General features: G+C 54.5%; 2 protein-coding genes across 4 annotated transcripts in view; one reads left to right on the plus strand and one right to left on the minus strand.

Annotated features, from left to right (window-relative positions):
- Positions 1-3,883: 3,883 nt before the first annotated feature.
- GPR3 (G protein-coupled receptor 3) lies at positions 3,884-7,129 on the plus strand. Its single transcript, XM_004741067.3, has 2 exons — positions 3,884-4,005; positions 5,084-7,129. The coding sequence occupies exon 2, from the start codon at positions 5,089-5,091 to the stop codon at positions 6,079-6,081; it is 993 nt and encodes a 330-aa protein (XP_004741124.1). The 5' UTR covers positions 3,884-4,005; positions 5,084-5,088; the 3' UTR covers positions 6,082-7,129.
- Positions 7,130-14,618: 7,489 nt separating this feature from the next.
- WASF2 (WASP family member 2) overlaps positions 14,619-19,412 on the minus strand; it is a 75,893-nt gene continuing 71,099 nt past the window's right edge. For all 3 annotated transcript variants that reach the window (XM_045064035.1, XM_013047143.2, XM_045064036.1), the window contains exon 9: positions 14,619-18,613. In XM_045064035.1, the coding sequence (XP_044919970.1) occupies positions 18,456-18,613 (158 nt within the window). In that variant the 3' untranslated portion in view covers positions 14,619-18,455. The remainder of the gene's footprint in view (positions 18,614-19,412) is intronic.

The following is a 19,412-nucleotide window of genomic DNA, read 5'->3' on the forward strand; positions in this document are numbered from 1 at the left end:
TTTTGTTCATTGCCTTATCCTCTGTCCCTAGAACCATGCCCGGAAAGTAGCACATGCTCAGTAAAACTTTACTGAACATTGAAAATGCAGGGATGTGGGGGCGCTGGGCTGGTTCAGCATGTGACTTGATCTCCGGGTTGTGAGTTTGAGCCCCATGTGTGGCATGGAGTTTACTTAAGAAAAGAAAGAATTAAAAGAAAGAAAAAAGAAAAGAAAATGCAGGGATGTGGCCAGATCATCTCTTTGTCCATAACACCCACTCAAAGCCCAGGCAACTGTCAGTAAATATCGGGTGAATGAACAAATGGGTCTGTGTTAAGAATGCGTGCACAGACGATGCCCAGATTGTTGGGGCTTGAGCAGGGGCTTGTGTGGATATTATCTGTGCCTCAGATACACACCCATCTTCCATGAAGACATAGGCCCATGGGATTCCCCAAATTGAAGAGAGAATGGTAAGGGAAGAAGTCTTACCTGGAATCGAGCGCTCATAGCCACCTGGTGGTCACCTCGGGAACTACAGGTGTTGTCCGCCCTGGTCAAACTTGACTCCCATGTGAGTTTAGGATGGAATGGAAGGCACACTGGATTTGCAGATAAACCAGCTTTATGTCCCAGCTCTGCCATATACTGTGTGACTGGGGCCAAGTCCTTCATCTTCTCTAGGCCTCACCCATGAAGTGGGGATACGGGGTTGTTCAAAGCCCTGGGATCTGGTCTGGCACCTGGTAGGTGGGAAGGACTGGACAGGGTATCAGTAGTGGGGAGGAAGCAAGGAGATAGGGCAGAGGACATGAGGAGTATAAAAGAGGAAGAGACAGCGGATCTTTGGGGAAGAGAGACACAGGTGGCAGTGATGGCCTCTATTGTCCCATTGGCATCGGGCAGTTTTGAAGCATGGAGGGAGCGCCCGTGGGAAAATCCATAGCTTCACTTGAGTCTCTTGGGTGTCTGGGGTTTTTCATGGCTAGAAATATCACTGTACTCTTTTCCTCCCCCGACTGCCTGAGGATCACCTTCCATTTGGAACGACCCTGTGGCTCTCTGGATCAGGAAGTTTTAGCCAACCAACTACTTCAGTGGAAATGTGGTCGTTGATGTTCTTCACAGCGAGAAGGCAACAGTATCTAAGGCAGAACTTTGGGGGAAAACTAGCCAAAATAGTATAAGACCATTCCAGATGTCATCTTTATATTTGGAGTCAGAACCCATGTTGACAGTGGCGCAGCAACTGGCTTGGGCGTGATTTACAATTCCTTGGATTGTGAAAGAAAAATGAACCCAAAGACAGCCTTGCAAGACATGGTCAGCTTGAGAAGAAAAAGACCTCAAGAAAAGAGCAAGTAGGACATGAGAACAGAATAAAGAATGTCAGGCACCACACGGGCCCTTGCTGGCTCAGACCAAAAGGACTAAAGACTCTGCAGTGACTTTATCTGTGGTGATTGTGCAGACGTTTCATGAGAGGATTAATTAACTATGAACATTTGTAAAAAAAATAAAAATAAAAAATAAAATGAAGAACTATTACTGCCACTCAGAATAGCAGAAGATAATCTCTCACATAGCTCTTTCCTGCCAACCTGTCGGCCACCTTTTCCCAACCCAGAGACCAGAGGCGAAGTTGCTGGAACCCAGCTCAGATGGGGAAGAGAGCAGACACTTGAGTTCTGGGGGACTGATGCCCCTGTATGCTCCCTATTTTGCGCCCCCCCCCATTCTGGACACTGGGCATATCAGTACTCTCCACTTTCTCTAGACGCTGCTTTTTACTCCAAGCATCCTGCTATAGTGCTGGGTGCTGGTGGCACGAAACAGAACAAAGTCTCTCCCCTCATGGAGCTTATATTCTGGTGAGGCCGATGTGAGGTAAAAAAGAAAATACATAAATAAACACAAATTTAGGAATGCGAAGCTCTGAGAAATAATAACTCAAGGAAAGAGGGGAGAGCAGGTGGGGTGATTTAGGACAGAGGTTCAGGAGGCCTGTTTCAGGGTTGACTTGAAGGCAGAGGCTTGAATGAAGTGAAGGGGTTCTGGGCGAAGGGAAGGCCAGGACCCTTTGCAAGGACACATTCACCTACAATCTGTGCCCTCAGTGGCGGCGTTCCCTGGGGCTTTTCTGCTCACTGACTGAGATCATCTAGCCCTAGAAACTCAATTACTACCTGCACACCTATGCCTTCCAGATGTCCTCCTTCTGCCAGATACGCTACTGGTAGCTAACATAGTGCTGAGAATGTGCCGGGCCCTCCCACCAGTCCTGAGGTAGATACTAACATTACCCTCTCTTACAGATGAGAAGACAGGTGCAGAGTGCTGAAGAAATTCCCCCAAAGTAAAACAGCGAGGAAATGCAGGAACTAGGATTTGACCACCTCTATCCCCAACTCACCACATCCAACTGGAAATGCATCATCTTCCCCAGCCCCTACGCTCTCCTCTTTCCTTGTACTCTGCTGCTGGCCCATCACCTCCTTCCCCCTGCCCCACACTGACTGAGGGAACTACAGCAGTGCCACGGTCAGGGGAGAAGTCAGTGGGGCCTGGGATCTGAGCCCCTCTGGTTTCCTGAAGCCTTAACCTGATCCCTGTCCTCCACCACCATCCCACAGGCCTGGAGGGATCCACTGAGGATCAAAGCTAGAGACAGAGGGCACATCTGTCACCTCTGGAAAAGTCAGCTGAATGGTGTATTTTCCTGGGACAAAGGACAGGCAGGGCTGGGGAAGATGGAGCTCCTTCTCCGTGCCCTACCCTGCCAGAATGCCTAAGATGGGGGGTTGTGAGAGGTGCCTGCCCTGGGGACTGTGCTGCCAGGTTTTCTGCTTCCAAGTTCTTCCTGGCTCCCCCTCTCCTGCTGCTTCGGGGAAGTGCCCCCCCCCCTGCTGGCTTTCCAGATCCCTGAATAAATAATTCAGGTTTTGAAATCTTGCCAGACCCACCCCTCCCGCACTGGGAGGGCGCTATTGGGCTGACATGAGTGACGTCATGCAACTCCTTATCCCAGCCCCAGCATCACGAGGACCTTCTTAGGCAGCACCTCACCTGCCTGGTCACTGTCAGTGCAGACCCTCTACCTTGTCCCTCTCACCCTGGAGCTCATTCACCACAGTCACCCGGTATCTTCATTCCAAGCTACCTTACAACCCTCTTCACTGTGTTTTGTCCCCTGGGTACCTCAGCACTTGTGACAGGGTCATGGTGACCTGAAGTCCTATCATCTGGACACTCCATCTTCTCTTTTCCTTGCCATCACCTCTGCCACCCTGGGATCCCTGAGCTCCATCATGTCACAGTCACCCTGACACTGCTATGGTTGCCCTGGGGGCTTCTCTTTCTTTGGCAGCGTCTCATGGCCACCATCCCCCAGGATCCTGTCACCTTGCTCATACTGTCACTGCCACCCACTTCCCTGCTCCTTTGTGCTGCTGTCACCACCACCTCAGGGCCCCATCTTCTTGGCAACCCCCATCATCCTCACGGAGGACGCCCATTCAGCTTCATCACTCCGTCTCCGTCACCCGAATTCCGTCGGTCCCTGCCACCTGAGGGTCCCATCACCCCCACAGTCTTTCCAGGGTCCCTTTCTGCTTCCCCTTATATATTCCCCGCAACCTTCCTAAGACTTCTCCAAGGTATCCCACCGGCGCCCCTCCCTCCCCCAGAAATCCCGGCCCGCAGAGGGCGCCGCGTCAAGGACAGCGCGGGCTGAGTGGGGAGGGGGCGGGGCCGCGGCCACGGTCGCTTTTTATGAATGGGGGAGCGGGCGGCGCGAGGCCTCATTACTATGCCTCGCCGACGCGCTCTGCGCCCCGGCGCGACGCACCCATTGGCCCGTCGGGCCGCTGACGTCACCGAACCAGGGGCCGGGGGCGGGGCGGGGCGGGTGACTCACGCCGCTTCTCCCGCGGCCGCGGGGGCTTCTCCGGGTCCGCGGAAACCTTTCGCCGCCCGGACCCGAGCAGAGCCTCCACGCGGCCCAGCCGCACCAGGTCCCGAGAGGTAAGTAGGGGGCCCCGCTGTAGGCATGAGGCATCCGGAAGGGCACGCAGGATGCTGGGGAGCAGGGCCAGCGGACAGGCTCCCGGCGGCCGGCAGAGGTCGGAGGTTAAGACCTAGAATCCAGAATCTGGGTTAGCAGGCGGGGACCCAGTGTCCGGGGTGTTGAGAACCGTCATCTGGGTGACCCCGCGTGGGTGCGCTCTCCTCCAAGGCCCAAGGCCCTGGAGGGACTGATGGTCCTCTGAGATTGGGCTGGCAGGAGTCATCGGAGGCAGGGCCCCAGGTGTCCGAGCAAGAGGTGTCTCACTTAAGGATCTAGACACACGGGCAGGATGCGGAGTCAGGCCCAAGATCCAGGTGTCTGGGCAGAAGGAGGGTTCTGACTCAGGGATCCGGGCCTCCAGCAGAGGGTGTCTGTTCCAAAGACCTGGAGGATCAGGCAGAAAGAGGGGTCTGGCGGAGACAGAGGTCTGGGCTCCTGTGTGTTGGGGGTGGGGCTGAGTTTCTAGGTGGTGTTACCCCAGGAGTGCAGGGTGGGGGCTGGAGGGAGCTTCACGCGCATTCTCTGGGGGCGGAGCCTCGGGCTGGCTGTACTGAGACTCGTGAGGGGTCTGGCAAGCCTCAGAAACTAGGCGTCATCCTCCCTGATGGGGAGGGAGCAGAGCTACCCTCAGTTTAGAGATGTGTTTCCCTTCCCCAGTCCTAGGCCTACCTGGCATCTCCAGAATCCTACCGGCCCCTGGTCCACTTATGGTAGTCCTTCACCTGGTTCTCTGCTGGTCACACACGTGGGAGAAAGAGGCCTGTGGGGCTCAGGGAGTTGGAAGGGAGAGTGGAGGGACCCAGTACAGTGAGAGGAAAATGGGTCCCTCCTGGGGTGAGGGTGGGGGTAGGCAGGGGGAGACAATGGTATCCTGGAAGGAGCCCTGGGTCATGAGTGAGGGACAAAGCACTGGGACCCAACCAGGTATCCTGAGGAGACACACTCACAATGTATCCCGAGTGGCACGTTGTCCGGTTCAGACACCTTCGCCCAGCACCCAGCCCGCCAGCTTCTCACAGGGCCTTTCTCCTACAGGTACCATGATGTGGGGTGCAGGCAGCCCCCTGGCTTGGCTCTCCGCCGGCTCAGGCAACGTGAATGTGAGCAGCGTGGGCTCAACAGAGGGGTCCACAGGCCCAGCCGCCCCGCTGCCCTCCCCCAGGGCCTGGGACGTGGTGCTGTGCATCTCAGGCACCCTGGTGTCCTGTGAGAACGCGCTGGTGGTGGCCATCATTGTGGGCACTCCCACGTTCCGTGCCCCCATGTTCCTGCTGGTGGGCAGCCTGGCTGTGGCCGACCTGCTGGCGGGCCTGGGCCTGGTCCTGCACTTCGCTGCTGTGTTCTGCATTGGCTCGGTGGAAATGAGCCTGGTGCTGGTTGGCGTGCTGGCGATGGCCTTTACTGCCAGCGTGGGCAGCCTGCTGGCCATCACCGTCGACCGCTACCTTTCCCTGTACAATGCCCTCACCTACTACTCAGAGACAACGGTGACTCGGACCTATGTGATGCTGGCCCTAGTGTGGGGGGGCGCACTGGGCCTGGGGCTGCTGCCTGTGCTGGCCTGGAACTGTCTGGATGCCCAGGCCACATGTGGTGTGGTATATCCGCTCTCCAAGAACCATCTGGTGGTCCTGGCCGTTGCCTTCTTCATGGTGTTTGGCATCATGTTGCAGCTCTATGCCCAGATCTGCCGCATCGTCTGCCGCCATGCCCAGCAGATTGCCCTCCAACGGCATCTGCTGCCTGCCTCCCACTATGTGGCCACCCGAAAGGGCATTGCCACGCTGGCCGTGGTGCTTGGCGCCTTTGCCGCCTGTTGGCTGCCCTTCACTGTCTACTGCCTGCTGGGTGACGCCCACTCTCCACCCCTCTACACCTATCTCACCCTTCTCCCCGCGACCTATAACTCCATGATCAACCCCATCATCTACGCCTTCCGCAACCAGGACGTGCAGAAGGTGCTGTGGGCCATCTGCTGCTGTTGTTCCTCTTCCAAGATCCCCTTCCGATCCCGTTCCCCCAGTGACGTCTAGTCCTATACTGGTGACCCTCCAGCCCTGATCACTACAGAATTCCAGAATGTTAGGTCCTCCAGGGCTTTGTTCCAACCTCCCAGCTCCACACCTCCGAGACCCAGCTGGTTCTGGAGTTTTAGGACCGGATGTTTCACAAGATTCTGTCCAGATCCCTACAGGGCCCAGCTGGCTCCATGGCTCTAGAATGTTCAGGTGGCCAGGGTTCCACTCAGAAATGTCCCACAACCCAGCTGGCTTGGAGTTCCAGAATGCTGCTGGGTGTTTTATAGTGCCATTCCAAGTCCCTGATCTCCCCCCACCCCCCTTTTGACCTTAATCATGTCACTTTACTTTCGGGTTTCCGAGCTAAAGAGTCAGAGAGGTTAATCACTCAGTTGCCTAGATAGGAGAAAGAAAGAAAAATGTATCTATTTCTATGTGCACATACAAAAAGAGTATCTATTTATAATTTATTTATTTACCTATTTATTTACTTATTTATTTATGGGCGGTAAGGGAAAAAAAAGAGACCCACACCTTGAAATCCAGGCCATACCAGGGTACCCCCCAGTCCCCACATCCCCATTGCTGACCTCAGTTCCTAGAAGGGGGAAAGGGAGAAAGAGAAACCACGTATTTTGTTATTATTTTTGCTTATTTTTTATCAAAGAGATCATAGAAACCAGAGCCTTCTCCCCAGGCCCGCCCCTTTCGGGTTTGCTGGGAGAACACACCAGCCTCTGGTTTTTTATTTTTTTAAGAAGCCATCACCTGAGCAACCGAGAATTCCTCTGCGCTGGGGGCCGGCTGCCCTCTGGTGGCCGTTCGGGGGAAACTGCAGCCCGGCCAGGCAGCCGGGACCAGAACACGCGCCACCCCAAGTCCACTCCAGCCTGGCATCCAGCGCCACAGCCAGGACCTGGGGGCCAGGCCCCACCTTGCGGTGCCCTAGAGGAGGCAGGGTGTGAGTCAACACCTGACCCCTCTGCCAACCGGGGTATGGCCTCCAGTGCTCCCCTATCCCTATCCCCAACCCATTGCTCAATAAAGAATGATTTTGTGATAAGTCTGTTTCTGTCTCTATGCGTGGAGGGGCTGGAGTGGGCCCGATGTGGGCGGAGAGCCTGGAATGGCAGGGGATTAGATCAGGCCTGGGAGCCTGTGGAGGGATCTGGGGAAGCTCCAGAGGCAGGGAGGAGTGAGGCTGACAGGTGACACCCTCGCCCCTTTAGAGGCTGAGCTAATGGGCCCCTCTGCTCTGCTCAGACCCAGGCATTGCCAGGCAAGGACCCTACCTTTCTTTTTTTTTAATATTTTGTTTATTTTTTTTGTCAGAAGGAGAGCACCCACGTGCACAAGCTGGGGGAACGGGAGGCAGAGGGAGAAGCAAGCTCCTAGCTGAGCAGGGTGCCCCCATGCAGAACTCCAACCCAGGACCCCAGGATCATGAATCAACCAGAAGACAGCGACTTAGCCAACTGAGCCACCCAGGCATCCCAAGGATCCCATCTTTTTCTGAGGACAGGAACCAGGGTGCTAACCCCTTCTCCGGTTGAGAATGCACTTTTGTTTGGAGCTTTGGCGTGAAGTTGATGCTCAAAGCATATCCATCTCCTTAATAACAGCTCCTTCTAACTGTGGGTGTTTACTGTGTGCCAGGCACTACGCTGAGTGTACTGCCTATGTTACCTCTTTTATGCTGAACAAGCCTCCCATAGGACCAGCAGTATCTTCTCCATTTTACAGATGAGAAAACTGAGGTCATGGGAGGGTTAGTGACTGGCCCGAGGGAACATCCATTTCCACAACCTGTGCTCCATTAGCCAATGGCCTCTCCTCTCCTTCCTTCCCAAGCCTGGAGCTCAGGACATTCTGGACCCTGATTTGTGTTGGGATTCATTCTTGGAGCCAGAGGCCACATTTGGGAGGAGGTTGGAGGGACTATGGTCATTCTGGAACTGAAAGAGCTTCTTTTCTATCCAAAGGCCAGTGATGGTAAGTGTGTGCATTTGAGGACATAAGTGTGTGGGTCCCAAGTAATAGTGTTTCAGAACAAGAAAGAGTATGTTCACCAGGCAAGGGCAGGCACAGGTTTGGAAGTGTAGCTGAAGAGGAAGCTGTCTCTTGGCTTGCAAGGCCTCTCAGCCTCCCAGGGCTCCCAGGTATGCAAAACCTGGAGAAGGAACCCTTAGAACACCCCCCCCCATTATACAGACAGGGAGACTGAGGCCTGATGTTGAACAGTCATTGCTCAAACCCACACAGCTGTGCCAGGCTAAGACTCAGGTCTTTCTCCATTTCCCTGGCCAAGAGCCCTTACACCTAGTGTTCAAGGCTCCTCCCCAACACTGGCCACAGGACCCCAAGGGGAGTGGACCTGTCAACAGGGGCAGGGTCAGAGCTGGTGGAAGGCAGACCTAGGCTGAGCTACACACAGCTCCATTCCAAATACAAAGCAGGGGGTCCCACCAGGTCAGGGGGAGACTTCTTTCCCCACCTTCCTGGATGGTCCGCGGGAAAAGACACCCACTCAGCAAGCACCTCTCCATGCCAAGCTTTGGCCCAAATATTTCACACATCACCATGACCCTTTGGGTGGTATTGTTCTCCCCATTTTACAGAAGAGGAAGTTGAGGCTCTGAGAATAAAAGCCCTCATTCATTCACTGCTCTCCTTCAGACAACTTTAGTTTCATAGAGGAGACTGTAATAAAGAACCAAGTTTAAGATTTGGTCATGTCAGAGAGCAGAGGGGGAGAAATAAAGCAGGGAAAGGGCATGGGGAGTACGCGTAATCTTTAAAGGAAGGAATCCCAAGAAAGGCCTCACTGAAGGTGACAGCAGATCTACCTAAAGTCACATAGCAAAGGGCCAAACTGGGATTTGAATTTGGGTCCATTTGACTCCAAATCTGTTTCTATCCGGGGTAAGGGAGTGAGTTTCAAGAGGAATTCAGAAACAGCAAGCAAGGAAACCCCGGGCAAGGAGCCCTGTCCCCAGGCTGGGGAGAAGTTGGAGGTCTCTGGGCGCCCCCACACCTTTGGGAGGGGCGGTGTGAAGAAGGGCCTCTTTGCTGCCTCACCCATGTTCCCAAGGAGCCTCCACCAGCAAGGGGGTGGGGGGACGGACCAGAAGGAGACGGTCCAAGTGCCCATACTATTCTGGCAGGCTTGGCCCTTTGCCTCCCCAATCCCAGCTCCTGGCTCCAGAGCTCAGCAAAGCCAAAGCTCTTTGTCTAGGAGCCTGGGGTAGGCTGCCACGCTGTGGGCCCTAGTCTGTTTGCCTGCCCCTGGTAGTATGGTGGACCTGAGACATTGCTGGAAGTCCATATCTGGCGTCTCTCTGCCTTGGGTTCTGGGCTCAACCTGAGGCATATCTCAGTCTGCTTCTCGGGTTGGAGCCCATGTGCGTGGTGGGGTTGGCTGGCTTCTCTGTCCTCCAGGGATTCTGTAGCTACAGCTCAGGTCCTCCCTGCACCCCTATCCTCTGCTTCCTCCAGGAAGCCTCCCTGGCTAAGTCCTCTTGTGACCATGAAGATGTGGTTTATACAAAACACCTTGCTATACTTCTCAAGTAAATATTATAGAGAAGTCTTGCCCTCTTCATCAGCATAGGGGCCCCTGGACGCAGGGCTGTGTGTCCCCCTCCAGCGGAGGGTCCTTGAGAGAAGGAACATGTCTGCCCTCTCAAACTAAAGACTTCTCTGTCTCTTACTGTCTTAGATTCATCTGGTTCTCAGCCTGGAGCTACTCAGCACTGGTGAGTGCATGTCTGGTGCATATGTGTGTGGGGAGGGGGTTGTTTGGGGGGTGGGGGATGTCCGAGGCCCTGACGCTTTTCTACCCCCACGCCTGATACTACCAGCTACAGAGGCCTGGGAGGTGAGCTGGGCAATGGATTGGGGGAGGCAAGGGCTGGAGCCCTGAGCCCTGCCTTCTTGCCTGGGTAAGCCCTAGGGCCCATCTTTCCCTCCCTTCTTCCCAGGTCCTGTGTGGGGAGGAGGGGAGGAGCCCCGAGTGCTGAGCCCCCGCCGGGGCCATGACCGCCTCTCCCTGCAATAAGTGAGGAGACAGCAGCTATTAATATAAGATGAGTTCACGGGCTCACAGCTTCCGCAGGCTGGAAAACAGGCTCCCGGGGCTGGGGGCTGCGGCAAGTCTGGTCGTCTGTCAGATTCTCTCCTGGAGCCTGGAGCCCGCCAGCCCCACATTCCCCAACTCCTGACACGCTGAGACCTGTATACGTGCAGACCTACGGGCATACACACACGGGCACACGCAGGCCGTTCAGAGAACACACACATGCACATACATCTGGACATGCTTGTCTAGCCAGGTGTATCTGCACGCTGGTACACACACACACACACACACACCATTGCACACATATTAGCGGGCCATGTCAACTTCATGTGCCTGTGTTTGCATGGGAGCACATTTGTTGATGTGTGCACACACCCTTGCATGCACGAGTATGCACACACAGGCTTGGCCTTGTATACGTGTGTGCACATGGGTCCACGCATGCTTGCATACCCAGGCCCACTTGCACACCATCACGCACCCACATATTCAGACACAAAACTGTACATGTTTAAACAGATGGTATCCCATCGGGTACACACATTGCACATAGGACCACATTCAAGGACGCAAATACATGTATGTATGCCCCTTTGCACACACAGTCACACAGGCTCCCCACTGCTATCAGTGCTCAGCAATCATGAATTCCCAGGCAGACCCTTGGTTTCCAGCCACCAGGCGGGCTCAGCCTCCCCTCCTTGTCTCTCCCCTCCCCCACCTCTATGACAGGCAGTAAGTGCTCCTGCCAACCTCAATGCCTGCCTTCGCTTCCCGCCCCCCAGGGGTCCCCAGATCCCTGATTAACCCCCTCGCTAATTGGCCACCAGCCCCTTGACTTTGCTGCAGGCCTTCTCAGGAGCTGGGAGCGAGAGGCTGCAAATTGGCCAAGCAGGATGGGTCTGGGGAATAGAATGCCGAGGTCGGGTGGGGGTGCTGCGAGCCCAGTGCCTGGCTACAGCCAGCAGTGCACACCGGTACCAGAGTTTAGGGGAACACTGCCATGATATTCTCTGCAGAGGGCACCCCTATGAGTCATGGGTACACAGTCACATGGAGCCTTCCCTGCACACACACTTACACACACTCAGCTGTCATGGGCATAGACGTGATTCACTCCACTTTTTTACGCAAATGCATGTGAACATTCGCACATACCCAAAAGTGCATTCATGAACAAACCCAATACGTGTGCAAGCAACATCTGACATGTGCATAAATTTACCTGCCAGATACACAGAAGCCATTTATTCATGTACATCAAAACACGCCTTGCAAGCCTGTATACCTAGGATGTCATCCTACACAGACCTATGAATATGCTCCTAAGCGTACTTGTAGGCACATATGAACATGCATTGACATGTGAGTACACACCCGTGGAGTCCAGGCATACATGCACATACCACTCACGTGTGTGGTACCTTGATGAACAGACTACTAAGTGGCCACGGAGTAGGGTGCCTCTTTAGCCTGCCTCTGGCTTTCCGTAGACTGCCAGTAGGGGTAGGGAGTGGTGGAACCCCCTGGGGTGCAAGTTGCCGATTCCCAATCTCCATCTCAACATGGAACCTGGGACCTCTGTTGGGTTCCCCTTGGCTCGACAGAAGGGCAGAACTTCTGGGGTGCCTGGCTGGCTCAGTCAGTGGAGCATGAGACTCTTGATCTTGGGGTTGTGAGTTCAAACCCCATGTTGGGTATAGAGATTACTAAACAAAACAGAACAAGACGGAAAACTTTAACAAAAAAAAAAAAAAAAAAAAGGGAGGGGTGGAGCTTCTAGCTCTAGTCTCTGTTGTTCCTGTCTCTTTGGCTCTGGGCCTGAGCCCAAAGGGAGAGTTCTACTCTGTAGGCAGCTTGGGGCCCACAAGAAGAGGATTTCTCTTTCCGTTCCTGCTGCCAATTTGCTGTGTGACTTTGGGTAAGTTGCTGTGCCCCTCTGTGCCTGGTTTCCTCAACCATAAAATAGCACTTAAAAAGCTTTGTTTTGGAAATCCTCCCAGGACCAGCCTGAAGAATACATGGGGTCGTGTTTATGGATGTGCTTTACTCAGGCATGTGACTTTTGGGAGAGGTGTCCCAAGATGGTGAGACTCCAGGGTGGAGGGTCACATGCATCGCGGTCAACTTAATTCTTTATCGAATAGGTGAGGAAGCTGAGGCCCAGAGAGGGAGCAGTGATGTGGGAGCTAGAAAGCCTGACCCCTGCCTTGTCGGCCGGGAGGTCCGCTTCTCTTGAAATCTGCGTGTGGTGAGAGCAGGTGCGCACAATGCCCCAGGCAAGGGCGGGTGGCTGCCTGCCTAGGGTGTGGGGGGTGGTCTATGCAGGCCTCCTGCCAACACTGTACTGAGAATTCTACCATGAGAGATTCTTCTGGCTGTGAAAGCCTTTTTCCTTCTTTCCTTCCTTCCTTCTTTCTTTTTTTGTTCTGTCCTCCAGCTTCAGACCTCCCACTAGACACCGTCATCTCCTGGGGCTGAGGGACCATGAAGAGCGCCTGAAACTGCTCCCAGCCTCATTATGGAGAAGGGAACTAGCTGACAGCCACCCAGAGCAGAACTCACGGGAGAAGCTGCCAGGTTGCCCTGGCCACTGGGCGGCCAGGAGGGGGCAGTGAGGAACTGGCGGCGGCAGCGCGAAGGGAGGGGTGACTCCTGAGGACCGCGCGAGGCTGGCCTGCGATTATGTGTTCCTGTAACTGTGTGCTGATCTGTGTCCTTGTTTGCACAAGGGCAGGGCTCTAGGTGCGGTGTGTGCACATGTCCCTGGGCCTGGGATCTCAAGTGTGCCCGCTCACGTGTGGTGTCACCTTGTGTGTGTCTGCATGTCTTTGTGCCTGAACATGCAATTTTCACAGGGGAGGGGGGGACGGGCGCACGCGCGGGTCCTGAGCGCGGTGTGCCTGAACCCGAACCTAGGGACCCCGAACCCGCAGAAAGCCCGAAACCGCACCTAGGGACCCACTGTGTTCCCGGCAGTTCAGGGTGCGAGATACTTCCAACTCTCACCGTCTAGGATAGTTGGGCCCTCAGTCCGACCCACTTGACTTTGGAGCAGGAGCAAAAACAACAGGTACCTGTAAACTTGGGCACCAGAGGGTGGGGCAGACCAGAACAGAAAACCCTAGCTTGCCGCTTAGGACGCTAAAGACCAGGACTCTGGTCTGGGGGAGAATCCGAAAGTTGTTTCAGTTGCATGGTGGACAGAGCGTGATCTCTGGCTTGAGAAGAGACTCAGGTTTGAAGCGTGCCTCCAGCTGCACGATCTCAGGCAGCTCAACCTCTGAACTTGTTTTTCTCATGTGTGCCATGAGACCCTTGCCTCGTAAGGTTGAGATAAAGTGTGTGCAGTCTTGGGCAGGTAGTAGGCGCTCAGCAAATGCTCATTCTTCTCAGGATTAGCCCTGCGAGGTGAAGCATGAGGTGAAGCTTGGGGTCACGGCTCCCAAGTGGAGGAGCTGGAATTTAAGCTGGGGCCGCCTGCTTCCCAGAACCACATTCCTCCCCTCCCTCCAATTCCCCAGCAAGGGCGGCTCCCGACACCACCATTTTGTCTTCTCCCAGGGCGGGTGTCTGGCTGCCTGTCAGTCACAGGCCTCGGGAAGCCAAGTGCTGACTAAACACAGGCCTGAGCAGGAGGGTGGAGCGAGGGGCTCCGCGGGGGCGAGCTGGCTCCTGCGCCCCCTCCCCTGCACCCCCACCTCCAGCAATGAGCTCAGAGCGGCTGGCGCAGCAACTGCTGACAATTCAAAACTTCTGCCCCCTCTCCTGGGACGACGGTGACTCTCTCTCCCTGAAGAGCAGGCGTGACCAGTGGAGTCACCAACCTTGCTCCCCGCCCCTCTCCCGGGGCCACCCCAATAGGTCCGCTGAGCCCGGAACTGGAACTGGGTGTCTGCCCATAAATTACCCCCCAGGGACTGTCACCCGCAGCAGCTGTGCTCGGAACAACCGTTGCTTCCTGGGTAGGTCATTTTTTCGGGTCAGAATAGAAACTCGGCCCCTTTGCCTTCCCAGGCAGGAGAGGGGGTGTACAGCAGCCTAAAAACTTTTTATCGGATTCCGCTGAAAATCATTCTATTTAAGGTAAGTTGCTTGGGTCTGAGAGGCAGACAAGATGCCGGCCAGATGTTGGGAGGCAACATCAGCATTCCGCCAGTGCTCCTCTTCTGCCTGATGCAAGTGGCCAATAGCTACTCTCCCTTGGCCCCAACACACAGCCCTTGCTGGCTGAAAGCCGGGGATCTGGGCTTCTAGGTCCCCCAACCTTCTATACCAAAATGGTTTCCGGCCTTCATCTCCACCTCCCACACAGGGTACACCATCCACACCCCAAGGGCTCCTGCTCCTTGAGCCTCCCCCCACCCCCAACCAGACCTCCCTCCAGAGCTCTGGCCACCACCTGTGGCTATTAATGTTGTCCCCTTCCAACACTTTTCCCCTTAGAGACAGACACACACATGCCAGACGTGGCTGAGTAGCTACAAAGATTTATCAAATTATTTAAAATGTTGGCATTTACATATATGCATGTATAACATAAAATCGTTACTTGGAATCCTCAGGTCACCGGGTGCTAATGTGGTCCACACATGGGCCTGGCAGGGAAACAAAGGAGACCAGGCTTGGAGCCACAGGGCTTTAAAAAACTGGACATCCTCCTAGGGGTCTAAGAGGAGTAGGGTGAAGAAGAAGGGGTCACCTCAGGGATTTGGTTTAATCCTACCCTCATGGGAGAGGGACGCACTTCCAGACTGTATCCCTACTACACAGATGCCCACTCCCTGAAATCGATGTGGCAACCACACCCAGAATCCACTGGAATAGGTCCTTATAAATATATTCATATCAGAGAAAACAAGGCACTTTGGGAACATAACAGCTCACGCTTCTACATGTACATCATTCTAGACAGGAACTAAAAATTGGTTAGTTTCTCAAGTGAGTTAACTGAGTCAAGTTAATACAGTAACAGAATTGTTCCCTAGCCCTCACTGAGGCACAGAATGAGGCGTATCTCCTAGTGACACCTGGTCCCAGGTCTGCTGGACCCCAGGAGAGCTCAAAGCCTGAAGCCCCCAAGAGGCCTGACATCTCTCCTGAGCAAAAGCCCCTCACCCTGGGGCACCGGCCCCCTCCCCAGGCCTGGAGGTCAGGTGAGGGGGACTGCGGAGGGAGGCAGGCTGAGAGCAAAGCTGGGACACGGTGGGAATGCTTAAGCAGGGTCACCAAAGCCACAGAGACCTCAATCTGTCCAAGCTGGCGCTGCAGAGCCGGAGGACCGGCGCCACGGGAAGAGATTTCACATTAGCCCTGACAACACCGCCTCGGCTCTGCGGTGACATTGGCCAGGGTCGTTTCTGAGGGCGCTTGAGCTTCCGCTGGAGGCGAGCTGGAGCTTGGGCCAGCTGCTCTGAGCCTCCGAGGGATCGCACAGCCTGCCCCCTCCCTGTGACCGCTCCTTTGGAATGTAGTCCTCTCACAACCATGGCAAAGCCACAAGTCACTTCTGACACTGCCGATGGAAGCTGGGTCCCTGGGCCACAGGAATGGGGGCAGGTCTCCGGGGCTGGGCAGACTGGGGAAGGGAGGTGGCTCCTTGCCTTCAGCGCTTAAGAGTCCTCAGGAGCCACTGCTGCACACACTCCCCAGCTTCGGCCCAGTTTAAGTATCACTAAACTTTGCATTCTACAATTACAGGATTCTAAAGACACACAATTACCTGCATAAGGTCCTTTATCATCTTAAAGGGCTCTGGGTTTAAGGAAGTGGGGTTTTTTTTGTTTTGTTTTTTGGTTTTTTGGTACACATATGCATAAATAGAGCCCAGAGGGCCTCTCGGCTGACTGGGTCCCCAGCCCCCCGCCCCCCCCAGCTGAGGAGGCTGCACAAGGCCGGCTGCTACAAAGCTGAGCTTGGCTGCATAGATTTTAATGAGAGCGTCAGGCAGAGCTGTGCTGTTGCTCTCCGGGACTTGCAGATCATTACCAAACCAGCTGTAGGATGAGAACACAGCACATCGAAACCCTAGGAGGTCACTGAGCTAATGATCTAATCCTACCTTCCGCAGGCAGTGCCCCCCCCTTCTGCCCCCAGCCCTTTCCAGGGCGAACTGTGTCCATTCCAGAAGCCATGCCAACACCGCCCCCTTCAAGGTCAGAGCAGAATGATAAGAGAGTGGCTCTGGCTCCCCCTTTTCTGGAACAGAGGGGGATGGGAGTAATTTAGTCAAAGCCCTTAGGCCCAAACCCTGGCCTGGCCAGGCCCCAGGACTCCTGTTTGGGAGAACCACTGCCCTCCACCTGCCTCTCCAGCCACCGCTGGGCTGCAGCCAGGGACACCTTCAACAGCCATTTTAGGGTTCTGAAGAAAGCACCTTCAGCTTCCAATGTGCCAGGCGGGAGCACACACAGCCGGGACTGCTCAGCACCAGAGCATGAGGCCAGCCCTGTGCCAGACACATGATGTGAGGAGGGGGAGGAGGGTCCACTCGGCAGCAGCCCCAGCAGGAGGGCACGAGGGCCCCTAAAGGCTTGGCCCCCCGCGCTGGGAGTTCACAGAGAGGAGGCAGGGGGGAGCAGCCAGCCCGGGCACAGCGGTAGTAGCCATGATTACACGCACTCCTCAAGCCGGAGGGCTTTATGAGGGCTTTGGCAATTACTACAACCATTTGCTGTGCTGGGTAGAGACAGATCCTGTTTCTCTTTGTTTCAGGGCTCTGAAAGCCAGAGAAGCCAGGAGAAGCCGGTTTCAGAGGCTACACAATAGTTAGGGCAGAAGAGAAGAAACCTCACTGTTGGCCAAAGCTGACCAGTTTTTTTCTGAATAATAGCACCTGTGTATTAGCTCTGGGAAGAGGGGGAGCGTGGGAGGGAACATCACTGCACGCGCTGAGGTGGGAGCTGGAAACGACAGCCAGAGCCCCTCTGCCTTTCAGCCCTCCTCACGGCTGCCAGGCCCCCCTAGGCAGCTACCTGCGGCAGCCATGAGCCCGAGGGACTGAAGTTTCTACAGCTGGCAGAACCTATGCTTGAACTGGGGAAATAAAAGGGGGACAAGTTGCAGAGGAATTGAAAACAGCACCTGTCAAAGCTGTGTATCCCCTTCCTTCTCTCACTACCTCTGGTCCCCCAGAAGGGTAGCTTCCCAAGGTCATGTGGTTCAGTGGTGATAGTAAAGGGGGAGCAGAGAATTGTAAGACAGGCTACAGGCTCTGAGCAGCACGGATAGGCCTGGCACCGGCTCTGAGCTCTCCTACTGGACTCCCACCTACGGTGAGGTCTGGAGTAGCACAGAGCCAAGACTGTTCTGCCTAGATTCTATCAAGTGCTCACTATTTGGTCCCAGAAGGCAGAGGTGACTTGGAATCGGGAATTCTGGGCTCTAGAGTTCTGTCACTATCCAAAGTATGACCCAAAGCAAGTCATTTCCCATTTCTACATTTCAGCGTCATTAAGGGCGTAGGATTCCAAGGAGTTCCACCAGTTCTGCAGTCCCGAGTCTCTAAGCTTGGCTCCTGACAGTCAGCAGAAGTCAGATCCCTGCGCATTGGGGCTAGTTTGGTCATGGGTATTAGAAGTTTGAACTGGGCCATGGTAGCTAGAGCACCTGGTAGCGAGGGAGGGCCATTTAAGGGACACCTGAACACCATACTCTGGAGAAAGGGCTTGGGAAGGAGGCAACAAACTCAGCCTTCACAAAGGCACCATTTCTGGGCAAAGGGGAAGACACTCCTTAGGGCCTCATGGCTTCTAGAATAAAGGGCGTCCAGACATAGACATGGCTTAGCAAAGGGAAGCTCATCTTGCTGACCAGGGCAGAAGGTGTGGCAGTCTGGCTGCTCGGGCATGTGGCCTGCTCAGCCCTCTTGGTGCGCAGGAAAGGGGCTGCAAGGATAGGGGCTGCCCCTAAAGGGGCAGGCTTTAGGACCAGAAGATGGCTGGTATTATTTGAAGGGTAAGAATTTTGGAAGGAGACCACAGTTGAACATGGCTCCCAAGGGAAGTTATTAACTCCAATCTAAACCCAATCGAAGGGATCTGCTTTGGAGTATTTCCTTCTCTCAATATGCAACAGTTACTTGAAGAGGGAAGATCTCAGCTACTGAATCTGGGGACCTGTCTATGGGGAAATGGGAAAATATACGTTGATTTGGAGGAAGCACTTGGATATATCTTTGGTTGCGTCAGGGAAGACTTTGGCCCCTTGAAATTCTTTTTCCTCCCTTTCCCCCTGCATTAGACTGCTGGGATATGCATCAAAGAAAGCAGCAGGAGGAAAGAAAGAAGAGGTGGGCAGCAGGCAGAAAGAGTTAATCCGACCAGTCATCCTCATCAAATTCAGAGGAATCATCTTCCGAATCGCTATACTCCACGGCAATTCGACGGGACAAGATGGTGGCTACGTCGTTGCCCACAACATCACGCTTCTCTTGTTCTTGCTGCTCCTCAACCCTGCGCAGCTGGAAGCCTGATGTGTGTGTGAGAGAGAGAGAGAGAGAGGTTTAGAAGGTGAGTCAATCTCAAAAGGTCTCAGAATCCACACAGGCCTGAGGAAGGGGGAGTGACTAGGGGTGGACGGAGTCAGGGGAACAGGTCAGGGGAAGAAAGATACTCTGAGAAAGCAAAAAGGGAAAGGGGGAAGCAAGGAAAGAAAGAAAGGTAAGGGTTTATCCAATTCTGGCCCCAGTGCTATAGGCGTGTCAAAAAGGAAGCCTGCCATTCTTTCCATTTCCACACTGGCAGGCTGGTGAGGATGGCACTTCCCACGAGGGTCTAGGTGGGGAGTGGTCACCGAACTGTACCCACCGGGCACGCAGTCTGCCCGGCTGACTACCGCTGAGCTCAGCTGCCCCAACTCCTCTCCCCCAGACAATCCTTTAGTTCTAAGAAGGCTCACAAAGAGCAGAAACGACTCTAACCCACTGGGACCAGACCTAACCTCTGACAGAAAGAGAATAAATGCTCCCCAACAGTGAGATGATGAGGGAGGGCAGGAAGGTGGGAAAGAAGGAAGGGAAGGAGACAGAGCAGGAAGGGGACAGGAGAAAAAGGCCGAGGAGGACAGGGTGAGAAAAGAGAAGAGAGAAGGGAGGACGGAGATGAAAGGCACAGAAGTGGAGGACAGGGCATGACTGAGTGTGGCCAGAGAAGTACCTTCTAGGGTAGTGATGCTTGGTTTTCTCTGAGGCACAAAATGAATGCAAACACAGGCAAAACATCTCTTGTCAATGAGGTCAAAGACCCAAGTTAAGTATCCCTAACTTTAC

This window comes from Mustela putorius, unplaced genomic scaffold, assembly GCF_011764305.1.
Source record: "Mustela putorius furo isolate JIRA1106 unplaced genomic scaffold, ASM1176430v1.1 tig00003853_pilon_pilon_pilon, whole genome shotgun sequence".
NCBI classification, from domain to species: domain Eukaryota; kingdom Metazoa; phylum Chordata; class Mammalia; order Carnivora; family Mustelidae; genus Mustela; species Mustela putorius.

What these genes read in the sequence shown, in the direction of transcription:
- GPR3 (XM_004741067.3), top strand. Translation starts at nt 5,089, where the DNA reads ATGATGTGGGGTGCAGGCAGCCCCCTGGCTTGGCTCTCCGCCGGCTCA.